The 13,465-nt window shown below is 44.5% G+C and overlaps 1 protein-coding gene across 4 annotated transcripts in view; it reads left to right on the top strand.

Annotated features, from left to right (window-relative positions):
* PIMREG (PICALM interacting mitotic regulator) overlaps nucleotides 1-13,465 on the top strand; it is a 52,955-nt gene that overhangs the window by 33,470 nt on the left and 6,020 nt on the right. For all 4 annotated transcript variants that reach the window (XM_077294391.1, XM_077294393.1, XM_077294389.1 and 1 more), the window contains exons 3-4: nucleotides 11,877-12,214; nucleotides 13,288-13,383. In XM_077294391.1, the coding sequence (XP_077150506.1) occupies nucleotides 11,877-12,214; nucleotides 13,288-13,383 (434 nt within the window). The remainder of the gene's footprint in view (nucleotides 1-11,876; nucleotides 12,215-13,287; nucleotides 13,384-13,465) is intronic.

The following is a 13,465-nucleotide window of genomic DNA, read 5'->3' as shown; positions in this document are numbered from 1 at the left end:
TTTAGGCTCTGTATTGTGTACTGGTAATCTTCTCCAATAGGGGTCACCAATAGGGGCCACATGGATAATTTTAAGTGCACGCAAATCAATGTAAGATTATTTACAGGGCAACATATATGCATTTACAGAACTTCCCTATCGGAAGCAATGTTGCCAGCTATTCAGACTAATGTTCTGTTTTTTTCTAAAGTAAAATATTTTCTGGCACAGGCTTTTCAGCTTGGATCCTTCCCTATGAGACCTTGAGCTGGAAATGGAAAATGTGAAGCATTTGTGGAATGTATCCGTTATTTTGATAACAGTATGTAGGAGAGGGAAATATTTCTACAAAGTGAAGCGGAATGATAAGACTGTCTGCTCTGGTGTCTCAAGTGCCGGAGGGCTTTGTAGATCTAGGAAGCAATGTCTGTGTTCACCGTTCGAGCAATGCATCTTCCCCAAATCCGTTACTGTAAAAGGAGAACTTGATGCATTACTGCCTTATGCCTTAGAGCTACTCAGCGTAAAGGACTTCCGGATAAGCAGATTGAAGTACGGAGTTAATTGGGGACCACACAGTAAGGGAGCGCAGTTTTGCCATTTGATTTGGGGGCACCTTTCTTGGACCTGGATACTGTCATAGTTAATTAGTCATTTATAAGATTATTAAAATAATGAGACCTCTAGGCGTCCTCTAAGTGCTAAGCTATGTGCAAGTTTTCCGAAGTGAAAGGAAAATGCCATTGGCCGCTTTTGAGGCGGCTTCACCAATAGTATTGCTGTTGTTCTTGTGTTGACTCCGCCAACGTCTTTTATTCTGTACTTTGGAGCCATTCCAGCAGAAGCCACCCAAAGAATGAGCATGTCAGTTTTTTTTCTTAACTGTTTCAGAGTTTTTGAACCCTCAATTGTTTAAAGGTGACATAAGATGGAACCTGTGCACAGTAATGTCATTTTGACACTGCTGGGCACTATTGTCCATTTTATGGGCTCCTTTTGTGGCGCCGATTTCTGCCTGAAAAAGATGTAGTATGCACATAGCCTTAGTCTGCAGCAGTTTCTACCTGCCCTGCCCTGAAACAGAACTTTCAGTTTTATAAAAAAAAAATAAATCTACAGAAAACTGTATAATCTCCTGCTGATCACTTCCTTCTCTGGTTGGCGACCTACCCGAAGTTTTGATTCATCAAAGGGATGGCTTCGGCTTTCTTTCATTCTTCCACACGGGGGAGGTTGTTGCTGCAGCCAGTTTTCTTACACACCCACACAGGACTGTGAGAAGGGCCAGGGCCGTATTCGTGGCTGTCACAGGTTGCTCATTCAAGCCCTGGTCCCCAGTCACGTGCACGCAATGTCCCCTTTGTAGCGTACCTTTTGTTCCGCTTTCCGACCCATCAGGTTCCTCTTTAAGCTGCTGAGGAGTTCTTCCTGATAACATCAAACAAAGAGTCCGAGTCCAATTCCAACTTGACATAAACGGTTTTATTGGTTCCATTCTCAGTACATCCAGCTCAGTTAGAGCACCATCATAGGGAACATTGCAGAACTCATCTTTGTCTTGCCCTGCGCTTTCCCTCACTTACAGTATGTCCACGAGAGGCACCGACTCGTCCGGCACTGCAGCATTCCTTCTGGTCAGCTTAGCTACACTGTGTGCAGAATTATTAGGCAAGTTGTATTTTGATCACATGATACTTTTTATACATGTTGTCCTACTCCAAGCTGTAAATTAATTTACAGTAAATCAGGTGATGCGCATCTCTGTAATGAGGAGGGGTGTTGTCTAATGACATCAAAATCCTATATAAGGTGTGCTTAATTATTAGGCAACTTCCTTTCCTTTGGCAAATTGGGTCAGAAGAGAGATTTGACGGGCTCTGAAAAATCCAAAATTGTGAGATGTCTTGCAGAGGGATGCAGCAGTCTTGAAATTGCCAAACTTTAGAAGCATGATCACAGAACCATCAAGCGTTTCATGGCAAACAGGGTCGCAAAATAACTGCCCATGAATTGAGGAAAATCAAGCGTGAAGCTGCCAAGATGCTATTTGCCACCAGTTTTGCCATATTTCAGAGCTGCAACGTTACTGGAGTAACAAAAAGCTCAAGGTGTGCGATACTCAGGGACATGGCCAAAGTAAGGAAGGCTGAAAAATGACCACCTTTGAACAAGAAACATAAGATAAAACGTCAAGACTGGGCCAAGAAATATCTTAAGACTGACTTTTCAAAGGTTTTATGGACTGATGAAATGAGAGTGACTCTTGATGGGCCAGATGGATGGGCCAGAGGTTGGATCAGTAAAGGGCTGAGAGCTCCACTCCAACTCAGATGCCAGCAAGATGGAGGTGGGGTACTGGTATGGGCTGGTATCATCAAAGATGAACTTGTGGGACCTTTTCGAGTTAAGAATGGAGTGAAGCTCAACTTCCCAGACCTACTGCCAGTTTCTGGAAGACAACTTCTTCAAGCAGTGGTACAGGAAGAAGTCGTTATCGTTCAAGAAAAACATGATTTTTCCTATCGCCACGACAGCACCCCTACGAGAGAGGGGATCCGCCCACCATCCGGACAGGAACCTACAGGATTTAAAGGGGTGGTCCCCCTCACCACTGCAGTTTGGGTTCCTGTCCGGACGGCGGGAGCCTGCAGGCATCTTACCCGGGCCTCCATGCCTCTGCGCGGTGTCTTTTAGGAACGGCAGAATCGGGGGCTCGGAAGCAGCGTCGGGGGTGTACTGCTGGCAGACCCCCCCTCGTCTGGCCAAGTGGATCGCGTCCCAGGAGTCGGGCAGTGCCGTCCTGGTCCACAGATAAGCGCGGTACACACCAGCGTGGGTGAACCCGGAAGTAGTTCTTACACTTCCGGGGTAGGCCGGGGGAGGAGCGCTGCAGCGTCGTAAAAGAGCGCCGCGTTTGGAACAATGCGTGCAGCTATGTCCTCAGTCGGGGACGCCGAGCACCCTCAGGGAGAGGGAACGGAGCAGCGCAGTAAAGACGGTAGCGGTCGTTCAAGACGCAGCAGCAGCAGCGTGGTACGGGGGCAACGTGCGAGCGCCCCATCGTCACATTTGAATCCCACTCCTCCAGAATCGGTATTCACAAAGTCAGCCTTATGGTGAGTGTTAAACAAAAACTCCTGGTGCTGATATGGTCTGTTATTGTGTGCTTTGTTTTAGGGTAAAAGAACAACTAAATCTAAGCACAAGCAATGTGCTCTATGCACGACTCCAATGCCTGACAGTTATACCAAGAGACTGTGTCAGGCTTGCATATGTCAGACCTTAGAAGAGGAAGCTCCCCTCCGGTCATCAGACCTTAGAGCGGTCATCAGGGAGGAAATAAGCTATTCCCTTAAAAGCAGCCACCAGGGAGGGTCGGGCAGGGACATATCTCCAGGGTCTAGTCTGTCCCTGCAGGAAGGGGAATGTTCCCGCTCCTCATCTCCATCCTCCTCAGATGAAGAGGGAAGGCCTTGTTTCTCGGTGGATAACATGGACACGTTAGTTAAAGGAGTCCGAGCTACCATGGGTGTTACAGAGAACAAGGAACCAAGGTCCGCACAGGACATAATGTTTGCGGGCTTATGCCAGAGGAGTCGTAAAGCGTTCCCGGTTGTGGATACAGTTAAGACCCTTATAAAACGAGAATGGGACAAGCAGGATAAGGGTTTCCTGCCGTCATCAGCCAAAAGGAGGTATCCCTTTGAAGACAATGATCTGGCAGAATGGATGAAAGTCCCGAAGGTGGACGCAGCGGTGGCTTCTACATCTAAAGCCGGTACTTTACCGCTGGAGGACGTGGGCCTTCTGAAAGATCCGTCGGATAGGAAGGCGGACATGTTTTTGAAAAAAGTATGGGAGTCATCTGCGGGGGCGTTCAAACCGGCTATCTCTAGCACATGTACGGCTAGATCCGTTATGGTGTGGATATCCCAGCTGGAGGAACAGCTGAAATCCAAGGTGCCCAGAGACAAAATGCTGAACTCCCTTTCACAAATACGGGATGGTGTGGCGTATTTAGCGGACGCATCAGTGGATTCCTTAAAATTAGCAGCGAGATCGGCGGGTCTCTCAAATGCTGCTCGCAGAGCCCTATGGCTTAAGACCTGGAAAGGGGATGCCCAGGCAAGAGCTAAACTGTGTACAATACCGTGTAGGGGTGAGTACCTGTTTGGCCCAGTATTGGATGACATCCTAGCTAAGGCTGAGGATAGGAAGAAAGGTTTTCCTAAAACTTTCAATCCTACCTTTAGGAATACCTTCAGAAGACGCTTCCAATACCGAAGACCTTACCACAACCGAGATTGGGAACCAACGGACCCAAAAAAGAAAGGTTCGGACTTTAATGCCTCATCATCTTCCTCAAGAAGAAGAAGAAATTATCGCTAATAAAAATCTTCCAGTAGGGGGCAGATTAAAATATTTCTATGCTCAGTGGGCTAAAATAACTGCAAGTAACTGGGTTTTAGGTATAATTAATTCAGGGTTAAAATTAGAGTTCCGGGAAAAACCTTCTGATTTTTATGTTTTGACTGCCCCCGATTCCTTACACCAACAAGAGGCCCTTGAGAAAGAAGTCCAGACGTTAGTACGGAAGAAAGTTATAGTGGAGGTTCCTAAACATCAGCAGGGGAAAGGGTTCTATTCCCCTTTATTTTTAATCTCCAAACCAGATGGATCCTTTCGAACCATCATAAATTTACGGAGATTGAACAAACATCTACAATATCATGCCTTTAAAATGGAATCTATTAAAACGGCATCTAAACTTCTTTTTCCCAGATGTTATGACAGTCTTGGATTTAAAAGATGCGTATTATCATCTGCCCATTCACCAGGATCATCAACAATTCCTCAGACTGGCGGTGTGCTTAAACGACCAGGTCAGACATTTTCAGTTTACTGCAATGCCGTTTGGTCTATCTATGGCACCGAGAGTGTTTACTAAGGTCATGGCGGAAGTAATGGCCTATGTCAGGGAACAGGATACATTAATTGTACCCTACTTGGATGACTTCCTGGTAGTGGGAAATTCGTATTTCCAGTGTGGTGGTCGCCTAAATCATGTAATATCTTCCTTACAGGACTTGAGTTGGATAGTCAATATGGAAAAATCAAGATTGGAACCATCTATGACTCAGACATTCCTAGGCATTCTGCTAAATTCGGAAGAGCAACTATGTTTCCTTCCGGAAGAGAAAAAGCAGAAAATTCTGCACAAAGTCAGTACGGTAACAAGAAAACCAGTTCTGACTTTGAGAGACGCTATGTCCCTGCTGGGGTCCCTAACGTCTTGCATACCAGCCGTTCAGTGGGCTCAATTCCACACCCGGGTGTTGCAGGCCCAGGTCTTGAATGCAGAGAGCAGTCTTCAAGGGCAATTAAGCGGAAGACTCAGGCTGTCCGCCGCCACTCTACACAGTCTGAGATGGTGGTTAAACAAGCGACATTTAGGAAAAGGAGTACGCTGGAGTATAATTCCAGACAACGTGGTTACAACCGATGCCAGTCCCATAGGATGGGGAGCTCATATAGGAGATGTTTGGACTCAAGGGCAATGGTCTCTCTTAGAGGCCCAGGAGTCCTCCAATTGGAAGGAGCTCACGGCAGTAAAAAAGGCCCTTTTCAGGTTACTACCATCTCTGCAGGATTCGCATGTAAGAGTCCAATCAGACAACACAACAGTGGTAGCGTATCTCAACCATCAAGGAGGTACAAAGTCAAGATCTCTAATGAACACCACCACAGACGTCTTCAACATAGCCGAAAACCACTTTCGCTCTCTGTCAGCCGTTCACATTCAGGGAGAGCTCAACACAGAGGCAGATTACCTCAGCCGTCATTCTCTGCATCAGGGAGAATGGGTTCTCAGTCGACGGGTGTTCAAACGGATAGTAGACCTATGGGGATTGCCCGTTATAGACCTATTTGCAACGAGAGAGAACAGACAGACCAACAGATTTGCTTCTCTTCGGGTGGCGGACAAGCCCTGTATAATAGACTCCCTTCAAATACACTGGGATTTCCCTCTGGCTTATGCGTTCCCCCCCCAATGTGTCTGATCCCTATAGTACTCAGGAAGATCAGGGAGGAGAGGGCGAGAGTGATCCTGATTGCCCCCTTTTGGCCCAGGAGGGCATGGTTCTCGTTACTCAGGACAATGTCTGTGACCGATCCCTGGGTATTGCCAGTCAGTCCGGAGCTTCTTTCGCAGGGTCCATTCCGTTACCCCAATGTGGAATCCCTGCATCTGACGGCGTGGAATTTGAGAGGGAGTTATTGAGGAGAAGCGGGTTTTCAGAGGCTCTGATAGCTACCCTTTTAAATAGTCGTAAAGAGATTACTACCAAGATCTATGCTAAGACTTGGAAGAAATTCCTTGCCTTCTACCAAAAACCCTTTTCAGGCAAGGTTCCAATTCCAGCTATTCTGGAGTTTTTACAGAAAGGCCGAGAGTTGGGCTTGGCAGTAAATACTCTTAGAGTCCAAATTTCAGCTTTAGGGGCGTTATATAACAGCGATGTGGCGGGAAATAGATGGGTTTCCCGATTTATTAAGGCCACTGAACGCAGTAACCCAGTGTATATTCCTAGATTACCCCCATGGGATTTGAATTTGGTATTAGACGCCTTAACAGAACCCCCTTTGAGCCATTAGATTCTGTCTCCATAAAAAATTTAACCTTAAAAACAGCCTTCCTGGTAGCTCTGACCTCTGCTAGGAGAGTGAGTGATTTACAAGCATTGTCAATTGATCCTCCTTATTTAATGGTCTTTCAAGATAGGGTAGTATTAAAACCGGACCCCGCATACCTACCAAAAGTAGCTTCTAAATTTCATAGAAGTCAAGAAATAGTTTTACCGTCTTTCTGTGACAATCCGAATTCGGCTGATGAGCAGAAATATCACATGTTGGATGTTAGAAGAGCTGTATTAGAATACCTACGTGTTGTGAACTTGGATTCTGGGCTCCCCCGGTGGCCGCTTGTGGAATTGGACTTGTCATCCTCTTTCCTGTTTCACCTGATTCCATCAGTAGTGGGTGTCGCTATTTAAGCTCATTTCTCTGGTGGTTTCTTGCCGGTCAACAATGTTATCTGATGCCTCTCAGTGCTTGTTCCTGCTTCTAGACAACTACTGATAAGTTGGACTTTTGTCCATGTTTTGTTTTGCCTATTTGTTCCAGTTCGCAGCTGAAGTTTTGTTACTGTGTCTGGAAAGCTCTCGTCGATCAGGGATTGCTACTCTGGCGTTATGAGTTAATGCCAGAGTTTAAGGTAATCTCTGGATGGTGTTTTGTTAGTATACTTTCATGGTCAGCAGAAAAATACTATCTGTCTTCTGCTATCTAGTAAGCGGACCTCAAATTTGCTAAGACTATTTTCCTGCTGCGTTTGTTGTTTCATCTGAACTCACCGTCATTATATGTGGGGGGCTACTGTCTTCTTTGGAATATTTCTCTAGAGGTGAGCCAGGTCTTATATTTCCCTCTGCTAGCTATTTAGGTCTTAGGCCAGAGCTGGGCATCTAGCGATAAATAGGAAATGCTACCTGGCTATTTCTAGTTGCGCGGCAGGCTTAGTTCATGGTCAGTATAGTTCCATCTTCCGAGAGCTTGTCCCTCTATAGGCTTGCTATGATCTCTGCCTGCAGAGATCATGACACCTACGCAAAACAGAACCATGGAGGCAGAGTAGGGCTCTGTTTGTTTCCTTTCAGAATCCAAGGAAGGGGGCGACGGTAACTAAGACGTCTATCGCCAGATGGATAAGAGATGCCATATATCTTGCTTATACGGCTAAAGGCCAGACACCACCAGATGGCATCAGGGCCCACTCCACTCGAGCCATGGCCTCATCCTGGGCGGAAAGAGCGGACGTCTCTAGAGATGTAATATGTAAGGCGGCAACGTGGTCATCTCCTTCCACCTTTTATAGACACTACCTTATAGACACTACCGTCTTGACCTATCATCGGAGGCCAATTTAGCTTTTGGCCGTTCAGTACTTAGTGCTGTAGTCCCTCCCAGGTGATTGATCTTTGAAAATCTCTCGTAGGGGTGCTGTCGTGGCGATAGGAAAACCGGTGTTTACATACCGGTAATAGGATTTTACGGAGCCACGACAGCACCCGCACATTCCCCCCCCGTAGTTAATCACTGGATTCCTGCACTCTTTTGAAGGTGTGCTATTAGTTATCACTCTTTAGAGGTGATGGTGTTTAGTAATGTTTAAGTATATTTGATTATGTACTAACTCAATGGGCGGTGTCCCTTATACTCTGAAACACAAACTGGAGTGGTGAGGGGGACCGCCCCTTTGAATCCTGTAGGTTCCTGTCCGGAAGGTGGGCGGATCCCCTCTCTCGTAGGGGTGCTGTCGTGGCTCCGTAAAATCCTATTACCGGTACGTAAACACCGGTTTCATGCGGGACAATGCTCAATCATATGCCTCCATCTACTCCACAGCGTGGCTGGTCAGTAAAGGTCTCAAAGAAGAAAAATAATGACATGGCCCCCTTGTTCACATGATCTGAGCCCCATAGAGAACCTGTGATCCCTCATAAAATGTGAGATCTACAAGGACGGAAAACAGTCCACCTCTCGGAACAGTGTCTAGGAGGCTGTGGTGGCTGCTGCACGCAATGTAAACAGATCAAGCAACTGACAGAATCTATGGATGGAAGGCTGTTGAGTGTCATCATAAAGAAAGGTGGCTATATTGGTCACTAATTTTGGGGGGTTTTGTTTTTGCATGTCAGAAATGTTTATTTCTAAATTTTGTGCAGTTATATTGGTTTACCTGGTGAAAATAAGCAAGTGAGATGGGAATAAATTTGGTTTTATTAAGTTGCCTAATAATTCTGCACAGTAATAGTTACCTGCACAAACAGATATCCTCCTAAGATAGTCAAATCTAAAAAAAAAACCACTCCAACTTCCAAAAATATTAAGTTTTGATATTTATGAGTCTTTTGGGTTCATTGAGAACATACAGTTACGTCCTTATATATTTGGACAGAGACAACATTTTTCTAATTTTGGTTATAGACATTATCACAATGATTTTTAAACAAAACAATTCAGATGCAGTAGAAGTTCAGACTTTCAGCTTTCATTTGAGGGTATCCACATTAAAATTGGATGAAAGGTTTAGGAGTTTCAGCTCCTTAACATGTATATATGGACTTATCTGTAGTTATTGATCAATAATAAAAATAATCCTCTAAAATACAACTTGCCTAATAATTCTGCACACAGTGTATCTGTAGGTGTTCCCCTGTCCGTTTTGCGGCAGATATAAGGGCTTCAGCCCACGTAGTTAGCTGCCACATATTGGAGCTGCCCTGCATCCCTTCTCTGCTGTGACCTTCGGCCGACAGTCCCTAGACGACTGGACTCCTTTGAACGTTACATGGCCAACTGCTTTGTCCGGGCTCTAAGGCCCTCTGACCTGTCTGGGCTCCCTGGCTCTACTGACTCAAATCAGGAAATCCTTTTGGATTACCCCAGTTGGCCCCCTCCTATGTTAACTATTCCCTACCCTAATCTATGTATGCTTATGTGTCCCCATCTAATGGGCTAACTTAAGTACTGCACTTTCCCTACAACATACATATTTACACATTACACTATACAGTAGCAGCATTACAAAACATACTTGACATAACACAAACACTGGTTAGTAGAGAAAGCTCTGCATGCAACAGCAGACCGCATTATTATTCCGTGTGTAGGGCACCAGTGGTAACGGTACTGCGATATACACTGACACATTCTAGGTCTGTGGGGTGCAGGTATATAGTTGGGATCTTTCCATCTGAGTTTCACCAGTGATTTATTTATTCTTTTAGAATTTATAAAGCCCCTTTATTTACATGGGTAATATGCGGTATGACCGTGGTGATGACGTCTTTGATGTATAGTGATTTGCTAGCTTTTGAATACAGTTCACTTATGGTGTAATTATTTCAGGTGAGCCCATTACCTACTTTTTTAACTTTCAGGTATTCAGTGGAGTCCTTCATATTCTCTTGCATTTAATTGCATATATTGAAGTGTCTGCTACAAAGGGCAGTGTGAAGCTGTAATCCCTTAAGATGTTCAGACTAGCATCGCTTTAACCGACGCATAAAAGGAAATAAGAGCAGCACAAATTACTATCCAAACCAAATACAGCCAAGCAAATCCCAGTGGTGGGATTATGGGATACAAAACTTTGTGTACAAAATGAGTAAAAGAAGTATCTCCTAAGTGTCATAGAAAGAAAAGTGTCAGTGTTGTAAAGTTGGTTCAAAAAAAGTTAATTTACATACACATTGCTGTGCAAAAGTCTTAGCAGGTGTGGGATAAATGCTGCAAATTTAAAGATGTAAGTGTAAGGCCGCTTCACACGTCTGTATTGTCTGTGTGCAGTCCTTTTTTTAAGGACCGCATATATGGATACACGCACACCCATTGTTTTCAATGGTGGTGCGCACGTCAGCTTTTTCACACGGACCATTGCTCCTAAATACATTTTCCATCATTGTCGCCTGATCTCAGTGTGACCAGAGACCATGATGAGAGCTGCCTTCATCCCTCGGTGCCTGGGATCAGCTTGAACTGTACAGTTTTGCCCAAAAGCCGGTACACGGACAGAAAACGGACACATTGATGTCACGTAATAATAATCTTATAATAATAGTAAAATATACGGATGGCACACGGACCACGGATTTCACGAATGCTGAAGATAGTTCGAATGACATTGGCTGAATGTTTTGGGGTCGTTGTCCTGCTACAGAATAAATTTAAGACCAATCAGATGCCATAGGCTCACTGATCAGTTAAAGAAACTTAGTGCAGCAAATGAAAAACATAATGATTATTTCCATATGAAATTGGAAGATGTCCAGCCGTGCCATCAGTTCAGAACTGGCAGTAAGGGTACTTTCACACTGGCGTTTTTTGTCGTCCGTCGCAATGCGTCGTTTTGGTCAAAAAACGCATCCTGCAAAAGTGCTTGCAGGATGCGTTTTTTCTCCATAGACTAACATTGGCGACGCATTGCTATGCTTGCAATGTTTTTTGGTACGTCGGGAACGTCTTTTCCGATCGCGCATGCACGGCCGGAACTCCGCGCCCTCCTCCCCGCACCTCACAATGGGGCAGCGGATGCGTGGAAAAACAGCATCCGCTGCACCCGTTGTGCGGCGCAAACAACGCTAGCGTCGGTACCTTTCACATGAAAACAAGGCGAGAGAGTCAAGCATGCAAGGAAACACTGGAACTGGGGTGTAGAGAAATTGCAGCAGGTGCTCTGGACTGATGAGCCAGTGTGAAATATTTGTCTGTAACAGAACATTGTGTGCATCAATGGGCTGAAGTTTTGTACACTAATTTCAAAAACTGGAGATGGAGATTTGGTCAGAATTCTTGGTGTCCTCAATGCTGAGAAATAAAGGCAGATACACAGGGAGATGTCTGGCTCCAGATGTATTCTGCAGCAGGACAACGACACATAATACAGCCAATGCCATTTAAGAGATATCTTCAACATTTACAGCAAATTATGATTTAGATTTCCATTTTCATTCTCTGTATAATTTTAACTGATAAAATTAAACTATTAACTCTTCAATTTAAAAGTATTTTTACTTTGCAGCATTTTTCCCCATTTGTCTGTGTATAATAAATAAATATAATATATAATAATATTTACGGTATATGTTCTGTATTTGTGTGTGCTAATTCCAAAAAGCGCCCAAGATGCTTGCATTAGTGCTGGTTGAGGACGTTTGCACTGCCAAACCAGGGTCTTGCAAATCTTTTTGCTCAACCATCATCTATTGTAAAAGAACATTTGTATGCACTAAATCTGTACTGAATTGATATTTTAACTGTATTCTATTTTGCAGAAATTAAAGAAAAATGGCAGAAATGCCAATCAGTATCTGTTGGATTCCCCAAACCTGACTCGAAGTGCCACAAAGCAAAGCCATACACCAAAAAACAGAAGAAAATCTTCCGCACCTAGAACTCCTAGATGTCAATTCATGGAAGAAGCAAGTCCAAATAGTAGGATCACGCCAAAGTCCAGCAAGAGGGCTTCCCCCTATACCAGAAGAGCCAGCAGCTCCCAGTGGAAAAGTTTCTCAAATATAGTGGGGAATGAAGGGCTAAACCTGAGAAGATCTGTGAGGGCGGCATCCCTCAACAGCCCGTACGCGTCACCTGTAACCGTGAACAGAAGAAGGTAGGTGTGGAGGTTGGGTTTGTCAAGCTAAGCTCCACTAAGCCTATGGTACTATTGCCATCCTGGCTTCAAGCTTATGTCAGGCAATCAAAATCTTTTCTTGCAAACATTATCTTCATCTGAAATTGTGTTTCTTCCTCCTAAGGTCTCAAACTGTGATCACTCATTTTGGCAAAGTGTTAGGTTTAAGCATCTAAGATCGCACTTACATTATGCAGTTTTGCAGGATTATAGAGGTTATCCCTGAGTAATTTATGTTTGTCATGGGGCTAAGAACCAACATTCAGTTACTATCTACCTCTTCTGGCCGGCTCCAGTAATGGAACATTCTTACTGACGATTTGCCTGTTTAACATCAACAGAGCAGCTCTTTTCCAGGCTGCTCTGTCGACATCATGCTGACTGACAGCTGGGTCCCTGTGGTTATGCCTGCTGTCAATGAGCATGATATTGGCAGTCCCGCCCTGCTAACAGAGCGGAAGAGAAGCAGCTACTCTGTCGATGTGACATCAGCAGAATTGTAGGCGGGAGAGGTCTGTGACTGCTGTGATCCGGCCGATAAGAAAAAATAAAATGGTCCTGGATAGCCCCTTGAAGCGACCTGCAATCGTTTAATAACCTGTGTGCACAGGCAGATCATATTCAGGCTGCTATTGTTCTCAGCAGCACAGGTCCTGTTTGCAGAGAATGTGCTACCGTGAACAATAGTGTTTTGTGCATGCCAAAAGATCATTTCACCTGACGAACAAGCGTTTACACTGCACTATTATTGGGAAACTAGGGTTCCTTGGAACGCTCATTCTCTGTCATCGTACAGTGTAATTGTATCTGAATTACTTCTCTCTTCACTTTTCAGTACACTGGATGTCTGCATGATCTGTACTATTTCATTCTGCAGAATGTTCTTTCTATACATCAGAAATGGAGCAAAATTGCTCATTTAAATCGCCTATACCTAAATAAATTTCTAGGAATAACTCTATCTAGTAAAATGTATTTTTTTCCAGTGTGACCATATACACATCGCTATGTATTTTGGCCTAATCCTACAATGATTTCTGTTTTACTTACAGGCAATTTGAAAAAGACCTGGAATCTGTTTCCACAGGAATCCGGCAGCTGAAACGCCTCTCTAGGGTATTTGATGATGCCATCTTGAAGGAAGAAAGGTAAAGTGGCTTTATCTGTGTGATGCCTGCCTGAAGCCTAGATCTGATACCAGTACATCATTATCTGGGGCTGATAGGGGCC

The sequence above is a fragment of the Ranitomeya variabilis genome, chromosome 3 (genome assembly GCF_051348905.1).
Source record: "Ranitomeya variabilis isolate aRanVar5 chromosome 3, aRanVar5.hap1, whole genome shotgun sequence".
NCBI lineage: Eukaryota > Metazoa > Chordata > Amphibia > Anura > Dendrobatidae > Ranitomeya > Ranitomeya variabilis.
The sequence above is the reverse complement of the archived record's forward strand: the minus strand, read 5'-3'. Positions and strand labels throughout refer to the sequence as shown.